The sequence below is a fragment of the Elephas maximus genome, chromosome 24, assembly GCF_024166365.1.
Source record: "Elephas maximus indicus isolate mEleMax1 chromosome 24, mEleMax1 primary haplotype, whole genome shotgun sequence".
Lineage (NCBI taxonomy): Eukaryota > Metazoa > Chordata > Mammalia > Proboscidea > Elephantidae > Elephas > Elephas maximus.
This window is the reverse complement of record NC_064842.1, coordinates 19,638,379-19,665,920: the sequence shown is the minus strand read 5'-3', so window position 1 is coordinate 19,665,920 and position 27,542 is coordinate 19,638,379. Positions and strand designations below refer to the sequence as shown.

The 27,542-nt window shown below is 37.9% G+C and overlaps 1 protein-coding gene across 1 annotated transcript in view; it reads left to right on the top strand.

The window, feature by feature from the left end:
- Positions 1–4,002: 4,002 nt before the first annotated feature.
- The window catches only part of CATSPERE (catsper channel auxiliary subunit epsilon), a 165,102-nt gene continuing 141,562 nt past the window's right edge, over positions 4,003–27,542 (top strand). Inside the window, exons 1-2 of the mRNA XM_049867930.1 lie at positions 4,003–4,123; positions 16,976–17,053. Of these exons, the coding sequence (XP_049723887.1) occupies positions 4,076–4,123; positions 16,976–17,053 (126 nt within the window). The 5' untranslated portion in view covers positions 4,003–4,075. The remainder of the gene's footprint in view (positions 4,124–16,975; positions 17,054–27,542) is intronic.

Below are 27,542 nucleotides of genomic sequence, written 5' to 3'. Positions count from 1 at the left end.
ACTGGGGAAAAGGAAATAACCAGACTCTTCAGGGAATACTGGATACTGGCTCTGAACTGACACTACTTCCAGGAGACCCAAAACATCACTGTGGCTCACCAATCAGAGTAGGGGAGTATGGAGGCCAGGTGATTAACGTAGTCTTAGTTTGGGTCCCTCGCACAGTGGGTCCAGTGGGTTGCCGAACCCATCCTGTAGTGACTTTCCCAGTTCCAGAATGCATAATTGAAATAGATACACTCAGCATCTGGTAGAACTCCCACGTTGGATTCCTCGCAAGTGGAGTGAGGGCTATTATGGTAGGAAAAGCTAAGTGGAAGCCATTAGAACTGTCCCTACCCAGGAAAATAGTAAACCAAAAGCAATACTGTGTTCTTGTAGGTATTGCAGAGATTACTGCCACCATGAAGGACTTGAAGGGTGCAGGGATGGTGATTCCCACCACATTCCCATTCAACTTGCCTATTTCGCCTGTGCAAAAAATTAGATGGATCTTGGAGAATGACAGTGGATTATTGTAAACTTAACCAGGTGGTGACTGCTGCTGTTCCAGATGTGATTTCATTGCTTGAGCAAATTGATACATCTCCTGGTATCTGGTATGCAGCTATTGATCTGGCCAATGCCTTTTTCTCAATTCCGTTTTCAAAGGAAAACCAGAAGCAGTTTGCCTTCAGCTAACAAGGCCAGAAATACACCTTCACTGTCTGACCTCAGGGGTATATCAATTCTCCAGCCCTATGTCACAATTTAGTCTACAGGGACTTTGATCAACTTTTCCTTCCACAAGACATCACACTGGTCCATTACATTGATGAGATTATGCTGATTGGACCTAGGAAGGAATACGTGCCGATGACTGGACTTACTGATAAAACATTTGTGTGCTAGAGGGTGGGAAATTAATCCCATAGAAATTCAGGTGCCTTCCACCCCAGTGAAATTTCTAGTCCAGTTATGTGGAGCATGTTGAGATATTCCTTCTCAAGTGAAGGATACATTGTTATCTCTGGACCCTCCTACAACTAAAAAGGAGGCACAGTGCCTGGTCAGCTTCTTTGAATTTTGGAGGCAACATATCCCTCATTTGGGTGTGCCTATTTTTCAAATGACTTAAAAAGCTGCTAGTTTTGAGCAGGGCTCAGAACAAGAGAAAGCTCTGCAACAAGTTTAGGCTGCCATGCAAGCTGCTCTGCAGGGTTCTCACCCTGGCTGCCTTCTGTACACTTAAGTTTGTACTCTGTGATGGTTAAGATTGTGTGTCAACTTGGCTGGGCCACTTGGGTCATATGATCCAGCTGATCCAATGGTTCTTGAAGTGTCAGTGGCAGATAGATGCTGTTTGGAGTCTTTGTCAGGCCAATATTTGTGAATCACAGCACAGACCCATAGGATTTTGGAGCAAAGCCCTGCCATTCTCTGCAGATAACTTACTCTCCTTTTGAAAAATGGCTTTTGACTTGTTCCTGGACCTTTGTAGAGGCTGAACACTTAACCATGGGCCACCAAGTCACAACGTGGCCTGAGCTTCCCATCATGAGCTAGGTGTTGTCTGACTCACAGAGCCATAAAGTCAGATGTATACAGCAGCGCTCCATCATTAAATGGAAGTGGTATGTGTGAGATTGAGCCTGAGCAGGACCTGGAGGCACAAGTAAGTTGCATGAGAAGTGACCCAAATGCCCATGGTCTCTACTCCTGTCATATTACCTTCCATCTCCCAGCCTGCACCTATGAACCCATGGCGAGTTCCTTATGATCAGTTGACTGAGTAAGATAAAACTTTTGCCTAGTTTACAGATGGTTATGCATGGTACGCAAGCACTACTCAAAAGTGGACGGTGGTAGCACTGCAGCCCCTTTCTGGAACCTCCCTAAAGGAGAGTGGTAAAGGAAAATCCTCCCAGTGGTACCTTTGAGCAGTGCCCCTGGTTGTTAACTTTGCTTGATAAAGAACTACGACCAGCTGAGATGCTTACAGAGGGTAAAGGGAATGTGGAATGGGTGGTGGAAGAAGGTAGTTCTAAATACCAGTTACAACAATGTGACCAGTTGCAAAAATGAGGACTGTAATTGTTATTTCTTCATTGTATGTGTACATCAAATATTTTTATTTTCTTCCCTTATAAAATAAAGATGTAAACAGGGCTAGTGCATTTTCATTTGTATGCATGTTAGTTGTATCATGTTAGGTACAAGTATGACTTTGTAATTGTCTTTATTTAGAGATTGGGTATGGCTTAAGGAGATGTGTACAGGTGCCAAGTTCATAAGGTGTGGACTGTGATGGTTAAGGTTGTGTGTCAACTTGCTTTGCCATGACTCTCAGTGGTTTGGCAGTTATGTAATGATGTAGTTATCCTTCATGATGTGATCTGATGTGATCAGCCAATCATTTGTAAGGGGAGTTTCTTCAGAGGTGTGGCCTGCATCATATATATATATATATATATATATATAGGCTTTCTGAAAAAGCTTTTTTGCTTGCCCCGGATCTACATCTAGCTCATCATCATCTGACCTCCAGTTCTTGGGACTTGAGCTAGCTGCCTGCCATATTGCCTGCTGATCTTGGGATTCGTCAGCCTTCTGCCTATGAACCAGCAGCCTGCCATCTGATCTGCCACTCTTGGGACTCCTCAGCTACTGCAGCTATGTGAATCAGCAGAGGCCTCCAGCCTGACATCTGACCCACGGACTTGGAACTTGCCAACCTCTACAACCACATGAGCCCTTTTCTTGATAAACCTCTTTCTCTGTCTCTCTATATGTATATATAGATGCTTCACTCATTTTCTTTCTCTAGAGAACCCAGCCTAAGACATACCCAACTCAAGAAAGCCAAGCAAACTTACAGTGACCAAACAGAATGCTGCTAACCTTATTTTTCCATTGGAATCTAAGTTGTCACTTTAATACCAGCTGATACTACTCCTACTCTACAAGGTTTTTTATCAAGACCAAAATCTTTGTTTTACTATTCATGCATTTCTCTTTTTGCCTTTAAGTTTTTCTTCTCAGATACACTGATAACTCACTCCGTTTTTCCCAGGGCCTCTGACAAGTAGCATAATACAAGGCAGAACATACCAACCTAGAAGTCAGAGATCTTCTTGGCCCACCTCAAATTTTATGAAATGTGTGCAAAGTTTGCCTGTTGAGATTAATAGTACCTGTTTTCAGGAGCTTTCTAACATAACAGATCGAATATGTGAAATATTATGGTCTTATATATGGTGTTTTTTTTTTTTTATGGTGTCAGAAACTCACTGCATATTCACTTACTGATTCCCAAAACGCTTTTATTTTCCTCTGTGTATAATAATGTGGTAGGCACTGTGCAGCAATCAGCAAATGAAAGAACATAGTCCTGAGGTCTGAACTTTTTGAGATTATATGGTAAAAAATATATGAATACAGGTAACTGTAAAGTAAAAAAAAAAAAAAAAACCCACTTTCAAAAAAACATACACCTAAACTTAAAAAATGGATGTTGTTCTTTCCAAAAAAATCACATTGAAAGGCTGTTGAATGAAGGATTTGCAGCACTAGCTGGTGAATTTGTATTTGATATAAGTTAAAATATACAAACACTATAGGCTGTTAATGATGATGTTAAATTTTTTGAAGAAGAGTAATCATACAACTTTGGTTAAGCAAACTTGGTATTGTTAAGGAAGCATGCAGATTCAAGATTCAAGCCCTTCAGCCTTTTGGGAGGAGAGAGGAGAAATACTACATATATTAAATTATAGATATATATGGGATTTGGTACATTTAGCCATTAATTTTATATGTATCTGTAACAGAATATAAAGAGAATATTCAAAGTTTTAAAAACATGTATATTGAAAGTGCAAACCCTGGTGGTGTAGTGGTTAAGTGTTATGGCTGCTAACCAAGGGGTCGGCAGTTTGAATCCGCCAGGTGCTCATTGGAAACTCTATGGGGCAGTTCTACCCTGTTCTATAGGGTCACTATGAGTCGGAATCGACTCCACGGCACTGGGTTTGGTTTGGTTTGGTACATTGAAAGCAGACTATTCAAACTAGGATTTACATGCAGTTACTAAAATATGTTTCCTCTTTTCCCCAACAGATATTTCTTTCACAACTTAACCCAGGTAAAGCATTTAAAAAATTTTTGTATATCCTTCATATATCCCAACTATACTATTTTCCTCTTATCTTTCATATTGAACAGAAGAGGAATTTCCCAAACTAACTTTGCAACAGATTTTGTTTAGAGTAGTGGTACTCAAGGTATGGTTTGAGGACTCCTAAGGCTTCCCAAGACCTTTTAAGGTGGTTCATAAGGTTCTCCCTGTTCTAACCACATATCTGTGTGAGGAGAAATTTTCTTCATATTCTTTTCCCAAAACAATATACAGCAAGAGCTTTAATGCAGGGGCAGATAAGATAACCAGCTGTCTCCTATTAGGCCATATATTATAAAGAGATTTTAAAAACTGTAAACAACTACTCTTCTTACTAATTTTTTTGTTTTAGAGGATACAGTAGTTTTTCATAAAAATATGTTACCATGTTATGGGTGTGTCCTAGTTTTTTAAGTGAATTAATAAATGAATATCTTTAAATATTTTCAGTTTTAGTTTATTATATGGTAAATATTGTTAGATGTAAACCGCATAAAACAAGAACTCTTTGATATTCTCAATAATTTTTAAGAGTATGAGGAGTTCCTGACAGTAAAAAGTTAAAACTCTGGATCATAGGGTGATTAGAAGTGTGGTAGAGAGATATATTCAAGTTTTTAAAAAGTGAAATAAGGTGATAATTCTTGTAACTGTATATAACCAAAAACCAAACCCAGTACCGTTGAGTCAATTCCGACTCATAGCGACTCTATAGGACAGAGTAGAACTGCCCCATAGAGTGTCCAAGGAACGCCTGGCAGATTCGAATTGCCAACCCTTTGGTTAGCAGCCGTAGCACTTAACCATATTTTAATTTTTCCAAAGTAGTGATTTACTGAAAAGAAAAGGCAGTATTGTGATAGTGACAAAAAACAAACAAGCAAAACCCCCTAGAACCATAGTAAATCTCCATAGTTAAAGAAATAAATCGGTAAATATCAGTATATCCACACCGTAGACTATTACTCAGGTCATTATTAGAGTTAACACTGGGGAATTTGAACGACGTATAGTTGTAAACTCGGGTGGCATAGTGGTTAAGTACTACGTCGACAGTTCGAATCCACCAGGTGCTCCTTGGAAACTCTATGGGGCGGTTCTACTCTGTCCTATAGAGTCACTATGAGTCGGAATCAACTCGACGGCACTGGATTGGGTATACTTGAATGAAAAAAGTATGAAATGGAAAATGTTTTTAATGTGATCCCATTTTGTAAAAAAATAAAACAACTCTTCAAATACCTCAAAGTATATATGTATTTATATATGTATATAGTCTGCAAATGCTTATATAGCATGAATAAAGATATGGAAGGATAGATCCTGGTTGTTAAATTTCATAGGATGAGGAGGGTTAATATGGATGAAGAAAAAAAAAAGGCTTCAATAAAAAGGGAGAAAGGAAGCTAGTATGACACAATAAATGACAATGTAGGATCCCAGGCAAAGAGATTAAAAGTTAAAGAGAGATGCCATATAAAGATAAAAGGAATAGAAAGACCAAAACAGAATAAGCTTATATGCGTTCAAAATAAACAACGCAGAAACTTGAATAATTACATGGAGAAATTGAGATTTACAATCTTTATGCAAGATTGTTGTGTGCGTGTGTGTTTTTTAACATGGAAAAGTACTTGAAGTGTACAGTTTGATAAATTTTCTCATATATATAATCCCCTATAACTACCACTCAGATCAGGGTACAGAACATTTCCATCACTTCAGCAAGTTCCTAGTCTAACAACTCCTCATCTCCAAACCCTGGCCCCAGCCAGAGGGAAAGGTTAGTTTCGCCTCTTCTTGAACTTCACAGAAACAAAATCTTGGAGCGATTTTCCAAAAGGCTTGTAGCATTTCACAACGTAACAATTTGTTAAAATTCTCTAGTTGTGCCAACTGTTGGTATAAGCGTTTTCCATGCACGTTTGTTAATACTCTTCTAGCAAAGATGCATTCAATGAAGCAGAGCAAAATTTGATAAAGCTGTAGTAAGTATGCAGAACAGAATTAACTAATCATACTTACATGGACTCCTTGCCAAAAGGAAGGGCACAAACGGGAAGTTCCCAAAACTTCCAGGTGTTGCTATCACACAGGTCATATTTTCTGACCTAATGGAATTATATTACACATCAATGAAGTGATATTAAAATAACAAAAACCATAGACCTGAGAAGTACAACCATATTTCTGAAAGTAGAACCATATCTTGAGGATTCAAAAGCAAAAATCACATTCAAAGTTACAAAATATTTAGAACTGAACAGTAAAAAAATTAATATAAAAGTTTATGAATTGACCTAAAATCATACTTTATATATTATAACTTCAATATACTTATTTTTTAAATTAGAAAAATGGAAGGTAGAAGATAGAAAATAAAAACCAGAGATGATCCCAAGAGAAGGATGAAAATAATAAAGACAAAAGCAAAAGTTAATAAAGTAAAAAAATGTTAAACAGAGATGATCACCCCCCAAAAAATATTTCTTTGAAAAGACTAATACAATGCAAAAACTTCTTTCAGTACTAATTAACAACAACAAAAAAAAGAAAGCACAAATGAATATTAACAATTTTAAATGGGCATACCTAAGCATGACAGACTTTTAAAATTATAAGAAAGTATTATGTGCAACATTTTGCCAGTGATTTTTAAAACCAACAAAATATGAGAGCATTTGTTGCCAGCAAACCTGCACACTAAGAAACGTTAAATGAAGTTCTTCAGGCAGGAGTGTAGATATTCAAAAAGAAATACGTTGTCCTGAAAATGTAAAAATTAAGGTAAGTATAAAATACTTTTTCTTAATTTTAATCACTATAAAATATAAATGACTGTTTAAAGCAAAATAGTAAAAATATATTGTAGGTATTACAGCATATGTAAAAATAAAATATGCAACAACTATAGCACAGTGGATGGGAAGGAGGAATTGGAAGCATATTGCTGTAAGGTTTTTACAATATAGGTAAAATGATGTAATATAGTGATATAACTAATATGAATAGTGATATAACTAAAAGGAGCCCTGGTGGTGCAACAGTTAAGCACTCAGCTGCTAATCAAATGTTGGTGCTTTGAACCCACACAGTGGCTCCATGGGAGAAAAATCTGGCAACCTGCTTCCATAAAGATTAAAAAAAAAACCATTGCCGCAGAGTCAATTACTACTCGTAGTGACCCTTTAGGACAGAGTAGAACTGCCCCATTGAGTTTCCAAGGAGCACCTGGTGGATTCAAATTGCCAACCTTTTGGTTAACAGCTGTAGCGCTTAACCACTACACCACCAGGGTTTCCCTGTAAAGATTACAGCCTAGAAAACCCTACAGGGCAGTTATACTCTGTCACATGGGGTCACAAGGAGTCAAAACTTGTCTCAAGAGCATGCAACAATAGCAACAACAGAGATAAAATGGAATTGTAAAAGTTACTCAATTAATTCAAAACCAGGCAGAAAAGGATTTAAAAAAAAATTGAGGAGCAGATAAACAACTAGAAAATAACTATTGTAAAATATAGTAGATTTAAATCCAGCCATATCAGTAATTACATTTGATATGGTCTAAACAACTCAAAAGAAAGAGATTGTCAGATTGAATTTTTTAAGTTTTAAAAAACAAGACCTAGCAATATGCTATCTTTTAGACACCAATTTTAAATACAAAGACATACATGGATTAAAAACAAAAGGACAGAAAAAAATGCCATACAAACACTAATTTTAAAAAAGCTGGCATGGCTTTATTAATATCAGAAAAATTAGACTTCAAAACAGGAAATACCATCAGAAATAAAAAAGGATATCGCATGATGATAAAGGAATCAATTCACGAAGCAAATATAACAGTCCTAATGGAACAACCAGAATGGAAATAATGAGAATGTTCATGCATCGTGAAAATGTGACCAATGTCAACGAACAGCTTGTGTAGAAATTGTTGAATGGGAATCTAAACTGCTTTATAAACCTTCACCGAAGACACAGTAAATTATTTTTTAAAAAAGATGTAACAATCCTACATGCATATATGTATAGATATATTTATATTTGTGACACCCTGGTGGCGTAGTGGTTGAGAGCTTGGCTGCTACCCAAAAGGTTAACAGCTTAAATCCACCAACCACTCCTTGGAAACTCTATGGGGCAGTTCTGCTCTGGCCTATAGGGTTGCTGTGAGTCGGAATCGACTTGACGGCAATCAGTTTGTTTATATATATATATATATATATATATATATATATATATATGTATCCATATATCCATCACCCATCTGTCAGTTTGTCATACTGTGGTGGTTTTGTGTTGCTATGATGCTGGAAGTTATGCCACCAGCATTTCAAATACAAGCAGGGCCACCAATGGTGGACAGGTTTTAGCAGAGCTTACAGACCAAGAAGAACTAGAAAGAAAGGTCTGGTGATCCGCTTCTGGAAATTAGTCAATGAAAACTCTATGAATCACAACAGAATACTGTCTGATATAGTTCTGGAAGATGATCTCCTAGGTTGAAAGTCACCCAAAATACACAGTGGTCACAACAAGGGACTTGAGCATACCAACAATCATAAAGGTAGTGAAAGACCAGGCAACATTTAGTTTTGTTGTACATGGGGTCACCATGAGTCAGAGCACAAACTAACAACAACTCAACAGCAACTGACAACAAAAACAACATATATGTATGTGTGTATATGTATACATGTCATCAGAAGGGACAAATTGCTGGAGTAGGACATCATATAGAGGGTCAGCAGGAAAGAGGGAGATCCTCAGTGAGATGGATTGACAAGGTGGCTGTAACAAATGGGCTACAACATAGCAACAATTGTGAGGATGGCAGAGGACTGGACAACATTTCATTCTGTTATACATAAGGTCACTATGAGTGAACTCAGTGGCACCTAACAAGTTTCAACAAAGCTTACATAAGCAACAAAATACATGAAGCCCAAGCTGATAGAACTGAAAAAAGGAATAGTCAGATCCACAATTACAGTTGGATACTTCAACAGTCCTGCCTCAGTAACCATTGTATAAATAGAAAATAAGTATGGTTATAGAAATTGTGAATAACATTATTAATCAGCTTGATGTAACTGACAGTGATAGAATACTCTACCTAAACCAGCAGAAGATACAGTCTTTAAAAATGCTCATGAACAACTTAACCACAAAAAGACAACTCAATCAAAGAATGGGCGAAGGACTTGACCAGACATTTCACCAAGGGAGTATATTCAAATTGCCAACAAGCACATGAAAAGATGCTCAAAGTCGTTAGCCATTGTAGTTGTTGTTAAGTGTGGTGGAGTTGGTTCCAGCTCATAGCAACCCTACGTACAACAGAATGAAACACAGTCCGATCCTAAGCCATCCTCAGGATCACCGTCATACTTGAGCTCATTGTTGCAGCCACTGTGTCAACCCATCTCGCTGAGGGTCTTCCTCTTTTTCATTGACCCTCCACTCCACTCCACTCCACCAAGCATAATGTCCTCCATGGACTGGTTCCTCCTGACATGTCCAAAGTATGTGAGATGAAGTCTCGCCATCCTTGCTTCTAAGGAGCATTAGCCATTAGGAAGATGCAAATCAAAACCATAATGAGATATCATCTCACCCCCGTTAGAATGGCAATAATAAAAAAAAAAGGAAAATACTAGACATTGGTGAAGTTGTGGAGAAACAGGAACTGTCGTCCATTGCTGGTGGGATAGCTATTTTGGAAAACAGTTTAGTGGATCTTCAAAAAGTTGGATATAGAACTACCATACCACCAAGCAATTCCACTCTTTGGCATATACCCGAACGATCTGAAAGCAGCAACGTAAACAGATATATGTATACCAATGTTCCTTGCAGCACTATTCACAATAGCCCAAAAGTGAAAACAGCCAAAATGCCTATCAACAGTTGAATGGATAAACAAAATGTGGTGCATACATAAAATGGAATATTACTCAGCCATAAAGAGGACTGAAGTCCTAATGCATGCCACAACATGCGTAAACCTTGAAAACATTATGCTAAGTAAATAAGTCAGACACAAAAGGACAAATACTATATCACTTATATGAAACAAGAAATTGTATAGAAACTGTAAGTAATTAGTGATTACCAGGAGTGGGAGGGAGGGGGAAAGTGGAAGGTTTTGCTTAGAATGTATTGAATGCATGTTAATGACGGTAGGATAATTCGGAAAAAGATGGCGAAATGGTTGCTCACCTTGAAGAATATAATGGATGTCACTGAAGCATACATGTAGAAACTGATGAAGTATCAAATATTTTGTTGCATATATATCTCTATAATAAAAATTGCTCATGAAACATTTGCCAAATTAGACTGTATTCTTAAAATATTAAAAGAATTGAAATCATAGAAAGTATGTTCCCTGATCACAATATGAAATTAGAACATATTTTGAAACTGAATGAAAAGGAAAATAGGACATAAAACTTGTGGGATGCAATTAGAATGGTTTTTAGTGGGAAATAGAAAAGAAGAAAAGTCTTAAATCAGTGGTCAAAGCTTCCACATTAATAAAACAGAAAAAAAAGAGCAAATTAAAGTTAAAGCAAGCAAAAAGGAAGAAATAAGGAAATGATAAAACAGTAAAAAAGAAACCAATGAAATTATAAATATAAAAAAAATAGAGAAAAATCAATAACCAAAATTGATTTAAAAAAACAATGATATTGGTAAACATTTAGTTGGAGTAATCAAGAAGAAAAAAGCAAACACAAATTACTGATATCAAATGATGGAGGGCACATTACTACAGTTCCTACAGAAATTATAATAATAATACGGGCTATTACGAACATTATAGCAATATATTTAACAGTTTGGATGGAATGGACAAGTTCCATTAAAGACACAAACTAAAACTACACAAAATGAAATAAAAAATTTGGATAGCCCTATGTCTGTTTACAAAAATAATAATAATGAAAACCTTCTTGAAAGAGCACTCCAAGTCCAGATTGTATCACTGGATATTTCTATAAAACCTTTAAGAAAGGAGATACATGAGGAGGAAACTTCCTGACTACTTTGTGAGTACAACATGGTGTTATTGTTAGCTGCCATTGAGTTGTCTCCAACTCACAGTGAACAAAACATTGCCTTGTCCTGCATTATCCTCACAATCACCGGTATGTTTGAGTCTATTGCTGTTGCTACTATGCCAATCCATTTCACAGAGGGTCTCCCTTGACCTCACTGGCCCTCTGCTTCACTGCACATGATGTCTTCTTCTGGTGATTGATCTCGCCTGATGATGTGTCCAGAGCAAATGAGTCAGATGTTTTCTTGTGATCCATAAATTTCCACTGGCTAGCTTTAACAAGAATTCACCTGATAAAGTAAAATCAAGTCGTTCTTTCCTTAGGAGTTGTGAATAAAATGAAATCTAAAGGCAATATATTCCAGAAGGATGAGTCCTTCCTTTGTGAGTAAGAGCCAGAGGATTCTTCCATACCTGGGACCCATTGCTAAGTTGGGGGCAGTACAGGAGAGAAGCCAACTTACCAGTAATGGATAGACTTTCCTGAGATAAGGAGAAACCAGTTGAACTTTCGATAAATATGTGGGCTGGCATATCTGATTTGAATCTTAAAGAGCCCTAAAACAAAGATAATCCTCTCCACTAGTCAATCTGTTGTTACATGGAATTTTGCTGAGTAAAATATGTAAGACCTATGTGACAAAAACTTCAGAAATCTCCTGAAAGAAAGGATAAATATGCTCTACAATATAAAAACCAAAAAGTAAATTGAAGCCTTGAATTACGATATTAAAGGATTCTATGCACAAAAAATTGAATGACACAGAAAGCATTAAAAAGAGATGGAAGGAATAGATAGTCACTGTACCAAAAGGAATCAGTCGAAGTTCATCAATTTCAGGAGGTAGCATTTCACCAAGAACCACTGTTACTGAAGGAAGAAGTACAAACCACATTGAAAAAGCAATGGGGAAAACAAGGATCCAGGAAGTGACAGAACGGCAACTGAGATGCTTCAACAAATGGATGCTATGCTGGAAGTGCTTCCTTGTCTGTGTCAAGAAATTTAGAAGACAGCTATTTGGCCAACAGACTGGAAGAGATCCATATTTATGCCCATTCCAAAGAAAGGCAATCAAATGGAATATAAAAATTATCAAACAATATAGATAATTCAAAAACAGCTATAGCTGTACATCAGCAGGGAACTGCCAGGAGTTCAAGCCAGATTCAAAAAAGGACTTGTTAACAAGGAATATCATTGTTAATGTCAGACAGATCTTCACTGAAAGCAGAAAATATCAGAAAGATGTTTACCTGTGTTTTATCGGCTATCTGAAGGCATTTGACTGTGTGGAACATAACAAATTATGGATTACATTACAAAGAATGGGATTTCTGGAACATTTAACTGTGCTCATGCTGAACTTGTATGTAGATCAAGAGGCCATCGTTAGAACAGAACAAGGTTTTAAATGTGGTTTAAAATCAGGAAAGGTGTGCATCAAGGTTGTATCCTTTCATCACATTTATTCAATCGGTATGCTGAGCAAATAATCCAAGACTGGACTATATGAAGAAGAATGGAGCATCAGAATCAGAGGAAGACTCATTAACAACACAGTGGCATATCTAGGGTATTGCACTGGCCTTGGGTGCATGTGCCACTGAGCAGTTTCTGTTAACCAGTTATGGCCCCACATCCTAAAGGTTAACAAGCTTGATTTGTATTTTTCAGCTGATATTATAGTAAAGTTATTTAAAAGAAGGTATCAGGTGTTTGGACTTGGGCACAATTTTGGTGCTTGCCATAGGCTCCATTTCCCGTAGATACACCGCTGGCAATACCAGGTTAATAGGCATTTCTCAGTGGCACCCAAGCGCCCAGAACTGGTGTAATACCTGCCATATCCTAGTTATGTCTCTTACCTGTGATATGCAAAAGAAACAACCTTGCTTGCTGAAAATGAAGATGACTAGATCGAATCCACCAGGCAGTCCTTGGAAACTCTATGGGGCAGTTCTACTCTGTCCTATAGGGTTGCTATGAGTCGGAATCGACTCGATGGCACTGGGTAGAAGTACTTACTGATAAAAGTCAAAGGCTACAGCCTTCAGTACGTGAAGAAAACAAAAATCCTTACAGCTGGGCCCATTAACAACATCATGATAGACAATGAAGAAATTGAATTGTCAAGGATTGCATTTTACTTGGATCAACAATCAATGCCCATGGAAGCAGCAGTCAAGAAGTCAAACAACATATTGCATTGGGCAAATCTGCTGCAAAAGACCCCTTTAAAGTCCTAAAAAGCAAAGATATCACTTTGATGACTAAGATGTGCCTGACCCAAGTTGTGGTATTTTCAGCCACCTCATATGCATGAGGAAGCTGGACAATAAAGAAGAAAGACTGAGGAGGAATTAGCACACTCAAATTGTAGTGTTGATGAAGAATATTGACTATACCTTGAACGGCCAGAAGAACAAACAAATCTGTCCTGGAAAAAACACAGCCAGAATGCTCCTTAGAAGTGAGGATGGCAAGACTTCACCTTGGTTACTTTGGACACATCATTAGGAGGGACCAATCACAGGAGAAGGACATCATGCTTGGTAAAGTAGAGGGTCAGTGAAAAAGGGGGAGACGCTCAATGAGATGGATTGACACAGTGGCTGCAACAAGGGACTCAAACATAGCAACAATTGTGAGGATGGTACAGGACTGGGCACTATTTCATTCTATTATACATAAGGCTGCTATGAGTCAGAGCTGACTTGATGGTACCTAACAACAACAATAATAACACAATATAAAAATATACATTTTCCCTATGTTAATTTATGAATGCAATGTCACCTCAATAAAAATACTTTTTTTTTCCCCTAGAACTACACAATGTGTTTCTTGAGTTTATATAGAAAAATAACCAATAAGAGCACCAAGAAAAAACACAGAATAAGAACAGTGATAGAGTACTGGTCAAACCAGACATTAAAATAAATTATAAAGTCTCAGTATTTAAACAATGAGATGTTACTCTTGAAAAGGCAGGTAAGGCCAAGGTGACAAAACAAAAATCCAGAAATGGACCAAAATACATATCAGTATTAAATAATGAGGGTAGCATCGAATCAATGGGGGATAATGGTCTTCAGATAATTGGGTAGTCATCTGAGGAAAAAAAATAAGGTTGGAGCTATACTTTGCACTGTACACCAGATTAAATTTGAAGTGGGCTGAATAAATACAACCAAATTAATTCAGTAACAACTAGAAGAAAATATAGAGTTCTTTTACAGATTCAGAATAGAGAAGACCTTTTAAACTATACCACAAAATCCAGGAAACAAACCAAAATAAAAAATGATCATTTTGACTCCATGAATCTAAAAAATAGATAGAAAATGATAGATAATATGGCAAATAGACACCATAAACAAAGCCAAAAGAAAATGGAAAACTGGGGGGATATTACTCACAACTTATATCAATAAAAAAGATAATTCTTAATTCATAAGACTTCTATAAATCAATAAATAAAAGACTAATAATCCAATAGAAAAATGAACAAGAGAAATGAACAAGTAGTTCACCAAAAGGGAAGTACAACTGGCACTTGAACATATGGAATGATGTTTAACCTTTCCCATTACAAGAGAAATGGAGATTGAATCTACATCAAAGGACCATATCTAGCTTACTTTCTAAATGTATGACCACACGTTATACTGGGGTAGTGAGTTCAAGGGAGCTCAGGGCTGATCAGAGAAAAAGATAAGGCCACATGGCAGCAGTGTTGTATGTACAACAAGCTATTTATTAGGGCTGACCACTTGCCGATTTCCACATGAGGCCATCTACCACAGCAGAAGGCCTTCCAAAGGCTGGTGATGCTGGGAGCCACCGGCAGGAAGAGGGCAAGGATGTCCCTCAGGAAACAAGGTGGGGACGCTCTGGGTCAGATTGCTCCACAGGGCAGTAGTAGCTTTGGGTCTCCGTAACTACCATCAGTTGCTGTCAAGTTGATTCTGACCCTTGGCAACCCCATGTATGTCAGAGTAAAACTGTGCTCCACAGGGCTTTTAATGGCTGGTTTTTCAGAAATAGACCACCAGGCCTTTTGTTCCCAGGTGCCTCTGGGTGGACTCCAACCTTTTGGTTAGCAGCCGAGTAGGTTAACCATTTGCTCTGCCCAGGGACACTTTTATAACTAGAGGGTTTATCCTACCTATCTCTAGCAGATATGGTCGCTGTGAGTTGGAATGAACTCAACGGCAGTGGGTTTTGGGTTTGGATCGCTAGCAGACGTTGGGTATAGTTTCACTAGGTATGTAGAGCTGGAAGGCTCTATGTGACTAACAATCTATTTATTTGGGTTATTTTCAAAAACAATTAGATACGTAAAAATTTCAGTTTAGTGCAGGCAGGCTTTATGCGCTAAGGAGACCAGTCAGTTATGGGGCCAATACACAGAGGCCATCTTTGTCTCATTTATATGATGGGAAGATTGTGAGGAAAGAAAATATCTCGGATATTACTGACGAGAGAGTATACTGGTGCAACTGCTTTAGAGGGCAATATAGTAGTATCTATAAAAATTATAAATCCATATACGCTGTGACTCAATAATTCCACTTTTAGGAATGTGTCCTACAAATATACTCAAAGGTACAAAAGGACATATGTACAGGGATACTTATTGTAACTTTGCTATAATGGCAAAGGATTGAGAACAAATGTTAATCGGGTTACTAGTTAAATGAACTATGGTCCCCCCATAATTTGAAATACTATGAGAATATGTAAACATCTCTAAGACATAAGGTTAAGTGAAGAAAATAAGACTCAGAAAAACATGTGTTTAACATGCAACCTTTGTATAAACAGGAGGGAAAAATAGCATATCTTTATAGGTTTAAATATCCATACAAATTTTATAGAAATATAAACATGAACAATAGTTACCTATGGGACATAGGTGGGCTTGTGGGAACGAGTGATGGGTACAGAGTGGCAGGGACAATTTTCACTGTATTTTTAAAAATTTATTTTTTGTTGTTAAGAATATACACAACAGAACATACACCAATTCAACAATTTGTACATGTACAATTAAGTGACACTGAGTACATTCTTCTAGTTATATAATCATTCTCACCCTCCTTTTTTCACTGTATTTTTAATGTAATTTGCTTTCAGCTATGGCTATGTGAGTAAATTATCTATTCCAAAAATTAAAGAGAATAATTAGATCTATTCTATTAAGGGGAAACCCTGGTGGCATAGTGGTTAAGTGTTATGGCTGCTAACCAAGAGGTTGGCCGTTCAAATCCGCCAGGTGCTCCTTGGAAACGCTACCGGGCAGTTCTGCTCTGTCCTATAGGGTCGCTATGAGTTGGAATCGACTCGACAGCAGTGGTAATGGGTATTGTATTGAGGTGGCCATGGTGGTGTATTAACTGGCACAAGCAAGTTATAAGTAACGTGCATGACATGCAATTTTTGTAAAAATTGTGTGTGTGTGTAGCTGTGTATTTTTTAATGAGTGTACAGAAAGATATATAAGGATTTATGGGAAATTTTAACATTACCTCAGAGGTGTAGAGAGTTATTATTAACTCTTCCTTTACGTGTCTTTGGACCTGTGACCAACACGTATTGCTTTTGATTTTTTAAAATATGGGATCACAAAATTTTTTAAAGAAATAAGAACTTTTTTATGGTTCTGTTTTGCCACAATCAAAAATGAAATTTGTAGAAAATATAAATAAATGCAAACACCTGTTTTATTATTTTATAGGTTATAATCATCTGGGTATATGATCCAGAAAATGCAGACCGTGATGAGTTGCTACGGAAGGCAAATGAACCTTCACGAGTAGGTGGAAGCGTTATTATCGTCATAGATTATTGTCATTTCTTTTTTAAGGCTGTGGATGATTTACAATGAATAGATAAGGTTTTATCTGGTTCAGAGCTAAGTATACACATTTTCATTATGCTTTAAATTTAGTTTAGCCATTATACTGATTTCGAACTTGTGCGTCATTGCTATAATTATAAACCTTTCTTTAAAATCCTTATTGAGCATTCTCAGTATTTTCTATGAACCTCATTACGGTAAGTCCCCTGGTCACGAACTTAAGAACGGGTGCTTGCCCTTTGACGTTATGTAAATTTGCCCTCACTCTGACACAGTTGAAGCAGCCTGTACTTGCGACCAGTTCTTTCTCACAATCACCGTAACTTGCCGCACGTGCAGCTTTTAAATCATTGAAAAGGCTTCGAGCCTTTTCTTGCACTGAAGTAAGAACCGTGTGCAACTGTTCTACTTAACTACAAATTCAACTTAAAGACACACTTAGGAACTGAACTGGTTCGTCACCTGGGGCCTACATGTCTGCCTGAAGGCGCTGACCATTAAAGCACTTTGAAGGTGTTCCTCGATCATCTTATCTTGAAACCATTCTTCAAAAATCTCTCTAATCCCTATTGAACCTTTTACCCCTTGGAGGATAGTGAATTCTCTAAACGTGCAACACAGTGAATAGGTAAGTCCTTTCTTTTGTTTGTTATAAATTTACCTTTTTCAAGATTTACATTCTGTCTGTTGCAGTTAAAATGTATTGAAGAGAAATCTAAAATCAGCCGTTAGCTGGCTATTTGTTTCTCATGGGGCTGTTTCCATCTTAAAGAGTCAAGTTCTGTCTGATTTTTTAAATATGCCCAATAATTATGATAATCAATTTCACAAGAGATGGGCTGATAAGTCAGAATGACAAATCAATTAATCAATTGTTTTATTTGGTAATCAACTTTAGAGAGAATAAAATAAATTAATGGTCAGTAAACACTTTAAGCATCACTCCCTCAACTTCTAATCTTTTAAAGTGAACTCATGTACACTTTTAGTTTACTTAGTCCATGTGTACCTAGTATTTTGTTTTTTTAAAAAATCTCCATGCTGATTCATGACTATGTCATTTCTTTAAAACCTTTACATGGCTCTTCATAAGAAACAGCACAGATTCTAACTCTTAGACCCTTAACATGGCGCACGGAGCCCTTGATATTGTCTCTGCTACTCACCTCTGGCTTCCGCTCTCCACTTGTCTTGGCTCCAGCAGCAGTACGTCTGCTGTCCCATGCGTCTGTGTCTTTGCCTATGCTGGTCTCTCTACATCGACTATCCTTTTCCTTTTTTCATCTAGCTAACTTCTAACCACCTGTTAGGTCTCGAGCCAGGTGTCACTTGCCTCCAAGAAGCTTGTCGTGACCACATTGGAAATTTTTCACCTGTGTAGGTGGAAGGGATTATTCTAATGCTACAGTTTTGACAGTCACCAACAAAATTGCTATGGCAAAATGTAAATTGTCTGTTTTATATAAACCAGTACTTTGCCTGACAGACACCAAAGCCTAACTCTTCTTTCTTCATCCTCTTCCTTAACCATCTTCAGCTTCAACCTTTAAATAATCCCTTAACTTCAATTCATTCCTGTGTTTTATTCTATTTTTGGCCCTCAACTCACCTTTGTCTCTCATCCCATTAACCCCTCTCTGAGGTTTACCCTGTTGCCTATACTCACAGCAGGGGAAAGAGGATTAGCAGCAGGGTGAGGCTCAGAGATGGGGTACAGGATAACTGTTTTCCACAGTTTGGTATAAAAAATTACTAAAAAGATCGTGGTTTTGTTTTGTCTTTCCTCTTTATTACCATTTTAATTGTCAATTATTCAACAATCAATGCCCATGGAAGAAGCAGTCAAGAAAGCAAACTACATATTGCCTTGAGAAATCTGCTGCAAAAGATCTCTTTAAAGTGTTAAAAAGCAAAGACGTCACTTTGATGACTGAAGTACACCTGACCCAAGCTATAGTATTTCCAATCGCGTTATATGCATGCAAACCTGGACAATGAAAAATGGAAGACCAGAGAAGAATTGACACATTCCAGTTGTGGTGTTGGTGAAGAATATAGAACACGCTCTGGACTGCCAGAAAAACGAACAAATCTGCCTTGGAGGTAGTACAAGCAGAATGCTCCTTAAAAGTGAGAATGGCAAGACTTCATCACACTTACTTTGGACATGTCATCAGGAGGGATCAATCGCTGGAGAAAGACATCATGCTTGGTAAAGTGGAGGGTCATTGAAAAAGAGAGAGACCCTCGATGAGAAGGATTGACGCAGTGGCCACAACCATGGGCTCAAACACAGCAATGATTGTGAGGGTGGTGCAGGATCAGGCAATGTTTTGCTCTAAGTCAGAGTTGACTCATGGCACCTAAGAGCTGTGAATTATAACATCATGTATAAAAAGCACAAAAGCTAAGTATACAGTTTATTGAATAATTAAAAAGTGAGTAACCGTATAACCACTATCTAAATCAAGAAATAAAACACTGGTAATAGCCCAAAAGGCTCCCACGTTGCCTGCAAGAGCATAATTTCTCCCTCTATTCTAGAGGTGCGTGTACACATAATCTCTCCCTTCCCCCAGAGGTAACCATTATTCTGAATTTTATGGTAACAATTTCCTTGCTTTTCCTTTTAGTTTACCATGTGCTTTCCTAAACAATGCAGTTTCGTGAGTTTTTTTTTTTTTTTTAACTTTATTTAAGTGGAATCATGCTGTGTATACAGTTTGTATCTTGCTTTTTTTGGTTCAACTTTATGCTTGTAAGGTTTACCCATGTTGTTGTTGTTGTTAGGTGCAGACGAGTCGGTTCTGACTCATAGTGACCATATGTACAACAGAACGAAACAATGCCTGGTGCCGCGCCACCCTCACAATCATTGCTATGTTTGAGCCCATAGTTGCAGCCACTGTGTCAATCTATCTCATTGAGGAGCTTTCTCTTTTTTGCTGACTCTCTACTTTACCAAGCATGATGTCCTTCTCCAGGGACTGGTCCCTCCCGATAACATGTCCAAAGTACTTGAAAGTCACGCCATCCTCGCTTCTAAGGAGCATTCGGACTGTACTTCCTCCAAGACAGTTTGGCTTGTTCTTCCTGCAGACTATGGTATGTTCAAGATTCTTCATCAACACCATAATTCAAAGGTACCAATTCTTCTTCAGTCTTCCTTATTCATTGTCTACCTTTCATATGCATATGAGGTGATTGAAAAATACCATGACTTGGACCAGGTGCACCTTAGTCCTCAAAGTGACCTCTTTGCTTTTGAGCACTTTAGTGAAGTTTTTTTGCAGGAGATTTGCCCAATGCAATGTGTCATTTGATTTCTTGACTGGTGCTTCCGTGGGCATTGATTGTGGATCCAAGTAAAATGAAATCCTCGACAATTTCAATTTTTCTCCATTTATCATGATGTTGCTTATTGATCCAGTTGTGAGGATTTTTGTTTTCTTTATGTTGAGGTGCAATCCATACTGAAGACTGTGGTCTTTGATCTTCATAAGTAAGTACTTCAAGTCCTTTTCACTTTCAGCAAGCAAGGTTGTGTCATCTGCATATCACAGGTTGTTAATGAGCCTTCTTCTAATCCTGATGCCTTATTCTTCTTCATACAGTCCAGCTTCTTGGATTATTGGCTCAGCATACGGGTTGAATAACTATGGTGAAAGAATACAAACCTGACACACACCTTTCTTAATTTAAAACCACGTAGTACCCTGTTGCTCTGGTCTGTGTGTAGGTTCCTCATGAGCACAATTAAGTTTTCTGAAATTCTCATTCTTTGCAATGTTATCCATAATTTGTATGATCCACATGTTGTATGTACCTATAATTTGTTCATTTTCATTGCTGTATGGTATTCCATTGTATGAATATATCACAAATTATTTCTCCATTTTACTGTTGGTGGATATTCGGGTTGTTTAATGTTTACAAATTTTGAGACTGTGAATACATTCTAGAAAATATGCCTAGAGGCTGAAATTGCTGTTTTAAGCTATTGTAACTCCAAATTCACTAGGTAATGAAAACGGTTTTGCAAAATGATTGGACCAGTTTACTCTTCCACCAGTTACATAGGAGAGTTCTTGTTGCTCCACATCTTTACCAACACTTGATTTGTCAGATTTTAAATTTTTGCCCATATGATGGGCGTATAATGGTATCCTATCGTGGCTTTAATTTGCATTCTCATAATTATTGAGAGTTAGCACATTTTCATTTGTTTACTGGGCATTTGGATTTCCCCAGTGTGTATGTGTGTGCGTGCATGTGTGAAGTGTCTATTCACTCCTTTTGATTATTTTAAATTTTAATTTGTAGGTCTTATCTGTTTTGGATGGGGACTTTCTATTATATGTAAATATCTTCTCTGACTCTTGGTTTGTATTTTCATTCTCTTTTTGAGGTCTTTTGATAAACAGAAAGTTGTTATTTTTAATATTGTAAAACTTTTCTTATTTTTTTCTTCATGGTTAGTATTTTTTGTATATTGTTTAAGAAGACCTTTCATACCATTAAAGTTTTGAAGATATTCTCCTATGTTATTTTTAACAGGTTTCTAATTTTTCCTTTCTCATTTACATCTTTAATGATTTTGGGATTGATTTTTGTGATTGGTGTGAATTAAAACTACAGTTTCATTTTTTTCACACATGGAAAATTGATTAAAAACTCTTCCATTCCCCACTACTCTACAATGCCGTTCAGTCACATATACCTATATGTGTATAGGTATGTTTGTCGACTCTCTCTGGTGTTTAATTAGTCTATTTGTCTACCTCTGTGCAATACCACACTGCCTCAGTTATATAATTGTACAAGTCTTCATATCTGATAAAACATGTGCTCTTTTCTTTTTTTTTGCTATTTTTATGGCATTTCCATATACATTTTAGGATTAGCTTGCTAATTCACATACGCATGCACACACACATACACACACAAAGGGGATTTTGATTAGGTTTTCATCAAACCTATATAAATCAATTTGGGAGAATTTATATTTTAAAATGGTGAATCTCCGGTCCATGAACTACCTGGACCTAGAGTGTTATTAGTGGGAAAATTCCTTTAATGCAGGAATTTTCTATTTCTACTCAAGTCAGTTTCCTAGAAATTTGTCCATTCCAAAGATTCCTTTAATCATTCTGGAACTTTTTCATTTTTCTATTTCTTCTTGAGTCACTCTAAGAAGTTATAATTCTTTTAGATATTTGTTGATTCCAACTAAGTTTTCAAATTTTTGTTATTTGTTCATCATATACTCTTATTTCTTTTTAATGTCAGCAGCACCTCTGTTGCTGTCCTTTTTTCCCTTCCTGATATTGGATATTGTGTCTTCTCTCTCTCTCTTTTTTAATCTTGAGCAGTCTTCTTCTAATTTTTTTTCTTTCTTTTCCTTTTTTTATTTTTGGTGAAAATATACACAGCAGAATATACACTCATTGAACAATTTTTACACGTACACTTCAATGACATTGGTTACATTCTTCACGTTGTGTCACCATTCTCACTGTCTCTACCCATATTGTTTCACCACCAATGACTTAGATTTTCTACTAAAAAAAAAAAATTTCTTTTTTTTTTAAACTTATAGCCTATGCTTTAGAGTTACTGTTGTCAATTTGTTGTCATATAGATAATTCTTTAATAGAGCGCAGTGTTCAAAGCAAATATACTTTAATAATTTAGCTAAACTACTGTTTTAGTTTAAAGATGACTTCAGGGAATAGTTTTGTTCAAGGTTTAAGATTTTCTCAAGGCAATAGATTTGAGGGTTCCTCTAGTCTCACTGGGCACAGTAAGCTTGGATTCCATAAGAATTTGGCATTGTGTTCCTCTTCCCTCCCCCCACCCCTACCTTTGATCAGGAGTCATCTATTGAGTCCTTGATCAAAATGTCCTGTAATCGTAGCTGGGCACCATCTAGTTCTTCTGGTCTCATGGCAAAGGAGGCAGTAGTTCACATAGGTAGCTGGACCTGTCATACAGTTCCTGGGTCTTCTTCTGCTGCTGCTCCAGGTGAATAGAGACCAATTGTATCTTAGATGACCACTGCAAGCTTTTAAGACCCTAGGCACTACTCACTGACCTAAGGCGTAGAACAGAAACTTTAAAAACAATATTAGGCCAATTGACTGGACAGTCCCATGACTCAAAACCTTTATTTATTTATTTTCAATGAACTTTAGATGAAGGTTTACAGAACAAACTAGTTTCTCATCAAACAGTCAGTGTACATATTGTTGTATGACATTGGTTAACAACCCCATGACATGTCAACACTTCCCCTTCTCAAGCCTGGGTTCCCTATTACTGGCTTTCCTGTTCCCTCCTGACTTCCAGTTCCTGCCCCAGGACTGGTACGCCCCTCCAGTCTTGCTTTGTTCCATGGGCCTGTTCAATCTTTGGCTGAAGGCTGAACCTCAGGAGTGGCCCCATTACTGAGCTGAAAGGGTGTCTGGGGCCCATGCTTTCAGGGTTTCTCCAGTCTTTCCATGACTCACAATCTTTAAACTGAGAGAACTAATCCCATGAAGTGTTTGGTTGTACCTAAATAGTATCAGCAACTGCGACCTTTCTCTCTCACTCTTTTTTTTTGAAGGGGGGAGGCTTCTGTTGTTCTTGTAAAATTATACATACCACAACATTTACCATTTTACCCTCCTTCTAGTGTACAACTTAGTGGTATCAGTTACATCAGTCAAGTTGTGTAACCACTGCTTTTAATTGATGATAATGTTGCCGTCACTACAGAAGTAAACTCAGTACATCCAGAGAATGATTACTTCTTTCCCTCTTCCCTCCTGCCCCAGGTAATGACTAATAACCATTTGTCTCTATATTTTTACCTATACTTATCATTTCATATAAGTGAGGTCATACAATATTTGTACTTTTATGATTGACTTATTTCACTTGGCACAATATCTTTGAGATTCATCCATGGTGTACAAATATTTGTATGTCTTAGGCTGGGTTCTTTAGAGAAGCAAAACCAGTAAAGCCTATAAATATATATATATAAAAACCCATAAATACATATATGTATATATATAGAAAAATCCAGTGCTGTCGAGTCGATTCCAACTCATAGCGACCCCATAGAACCCTATATATAAATATAGAGAGAGAGAGAGAGAGAGATTTATATTAAGGAAATGGCTTACACAGTTGTAGAGGCTAAAACAACCCAAGTTGTGGGTCTGGCTGGAGTCTTTTCTGATTCATGTAGCCGCAGGAGCCAGCGAACCCAAGATTGGCAAGTCAAAGAGCAGGGCTTTGACTCGTAGGTTGTGAAGACAGAGGAATCCCAGGATCAGCAGCCAAGATGGCAGATGAGCTGCTACTTCAAGTCCCAAGAACCAGAGGTCAGATGAATAAGGGCCAGTTGCAGGATCCAGGGAGAGCAAAAGCCCACAAGCATTGCCAGAAAGTCCACCTATATTGAATGCAGGCCACACCCCTTTTAACTGATTGGCTCCTCATAGAAGATCCCATCATGGAAATGATCACATTGTATCAAATCTCATCATGGTGGTGATCACATCATTATACGACTACCAAACTGTATCATAGCTGCCAAACCAAGAGAATCATGGCACAGCCAAGTTGACACACAACCTTAACCATCACAGTTCAAGCCTTGTTAACCTGGCACCTGTACACATCTCCTTAAACCGTACACAATCTCTAAATAAAGACAATTACAAAGTCATACTTGTGCCTCACATGATACAAATAAAGTGTACAAATGAAAACGCACTAGCCGTGTTTACATCTCATATTTTATAAGTGAAGAAAACGAAAATATCTGATGCACTCATACAAGGCAGAAATACTCATAACAATTACAGTCTTTGTTTCTGCAACTGGTCACGTAGTCATAACTAGTATTCAGAAGTACCTTCTTCCACCACCCATTCCATATTGCCTTTACCCTTGGCAAGCACCTTAGTTGGTCATAGTTCTTTATCTGGTTGGGTGAAACAAACCTTCATTCCTGAAGGGTCTGGGCCATTAGTAGTCATGTCCGAATTGAATTGCTGAAGTTTTCATTGACTTTAATCACAGGGCATGGTAGTAGTAAGAGATGCCCTCAAGGATTGCCTGCATTCCAGACAGAATCTTCTTTACCTAAATTGTGTACTATCAATCTGATTTCGTCTTGATAATCAGGATCAATCACACCAGCCAATATAGAAACTCCCTTTTTTGCCTGTTGATCCAGAGGCATTGTTGTCGTTAGGTGCTTTCGAATTGGTTCCTACTCATAGTGACCCTACGTACACACTTCCCGGTCATGTGCTATCCTCACAATCATTGTTATACTTTAGCCCATTGTTGCAGCCACTGTGTTAATCCATCTTGTTGAGGGTCTTGCTCTTTTTCACTGATGCTCTCTCTACTTTACCAAACATGATGTCCTTCTCCAGGGACTGGTCCCTCCTGATAACATGTCCAAAGTATGCGAGATGTAGTTTTGTCATCCTTGCTTCTAAGTAGCATTCAGGTTGTACTTCTCCCAAGACAGTTTTGTTCCTTCTTTTGGCAGTCCATGGTATAATCAGTGTTCTTCGCTGTCTTAGGCTGGGTTCCCTAGAGAAGCAAAACCAGTAATGCATATAAATATATATAGAGAGATTTATATTAAGGAAACAGCTCACATGATTGTATAGGTTGGAACGTCCCAAGTCCTTGGATCAGGATAGATTCCTTTCCCAATTCACGGAGCCGTAGAAGCTGGTGAACCCAAGGCGAGCAGGTTGGAGAGCAGAGATCCCGCTCACAGGTTGTGACAGTTGAGGAACCCCCAAGGTCGGCAGGCAAGACCACAAGTTTTCTCCCGAGTCATTTAGCTGCCGGTACTAGGGAACCCAAGATAGGCAGATCGGGGAGCAGGACTCTTGCTCTCAGGCTGTGAAGATTGGCGAATCCAAGTCTCTTGTCAGAACAAGAGACAGCTGCTGGATCCAGAACAAGCCAACAACTTTGCAAGGCAAGCAGGAAGGAAGTAGGCAGCAGAAGGCAGAGTGATGAAGGCTGAGGGGGCGGTGAGCTACCAGAGGCCCAGCCCCTGCCAGTACCACTCAGCAGATTCCATCATGGGTGTGATCACATACGAATTTCAACAGGAAAGTGATCACAACATTATACAACTGCCAAAACACTGAGAATCATGGCTCAGCCAAGTTGACACACAATCTTAACCATCATGTTCGTCGACACCACGATTCAAAGGAGTCAATTCTTCTTTAGTCTTCCTTATTCATTGTCCAGCTTTCTCATGCATACGAGGTGATTGAAAACACCATGGCTTGGGTCAGGCATACCTTAGTGTTTAAGGTGATATCTTTGCTTTCTAACACTTTAAAGAGGTCTCTTGCAGCAGATTTGCCCAATGCAATATGTCATTTGATTTCTTGACTGCTGTTTCCATGAGTGTTGACTGTGAATCAAAGTAAAATGAAATTGACAGTTTTAGTCTTTTCTCAATTTATCATGATGTTACTTATTGGTCCAGTTGTAAGGATTTTTGTTTTCTTTATGTTGAGGTGTAATCCATACTGAAGGCTATAGTCTTTGTTCTTCATCAGTAAGTGCTTCAAGTCCTTTTCACTTTCAGCAACCAAAGTTGTGTCATCTGCATAGCACAGGTTGTTAATGAATCTTCCTCCAATTCCAATGCCCCATTCTTCATGTAGTCCAGTTTCTCAGATTGTTTCCTCAGCATACAGATTGAATTAGTATGGTGAAAGGATACAACTCTGACACACACCTTTCCTGACTTTAAGCCAGTCAGTATCCCCTTGTTATATTTGAACAACTGCCTCTTGGTCTCTGTGCAGATTCCTCCTGAGCACAATTAAGTGTTCTGAAATTCCCATTCTTCGCAATGTTATCCATAATTTGTTACGATCCATACGGTCGAATGCCTTTGCATAGTCAATAAAACACAGGTAAATATCTTTCTGATATTCTCTGCTTTCAGCCAAGATCCATCTGACATGGACAATGATATCCTGGTTCCACGTTCTCTTCTGAATCTTGCTTGAATTTCTGGCAGTTCCCTGTCCAGGTACTGCTGCAGCTACTGTTGAATGATCTTCAGCAAAATTTTACTTTTATGCGATATTAATGATATTGTTCCATAATTTCCGCATTCAGTTGGATATCCAGAGGCATAAGGAACCCAAAGTGGCCAGGTGGCATTCTTAAATTCCAGTTCATTGAAATCAGTGTTGTGTCTCCAGGTGGGAGCATTCCTCCCTTTGGAACTAAGACCTCTAGACCTGCAAGCATAGGTCAAGGGACAGGAAGCAAAAATTTTGTTAGTGATTCCCTAGGGTTAAATGCCACACCTATTTCCACCCCTTGATCCCTGGACCCATGAATCCTGGCTATGGGAGAAATAGCACCATATGTTGGATGCTGGTTTAGA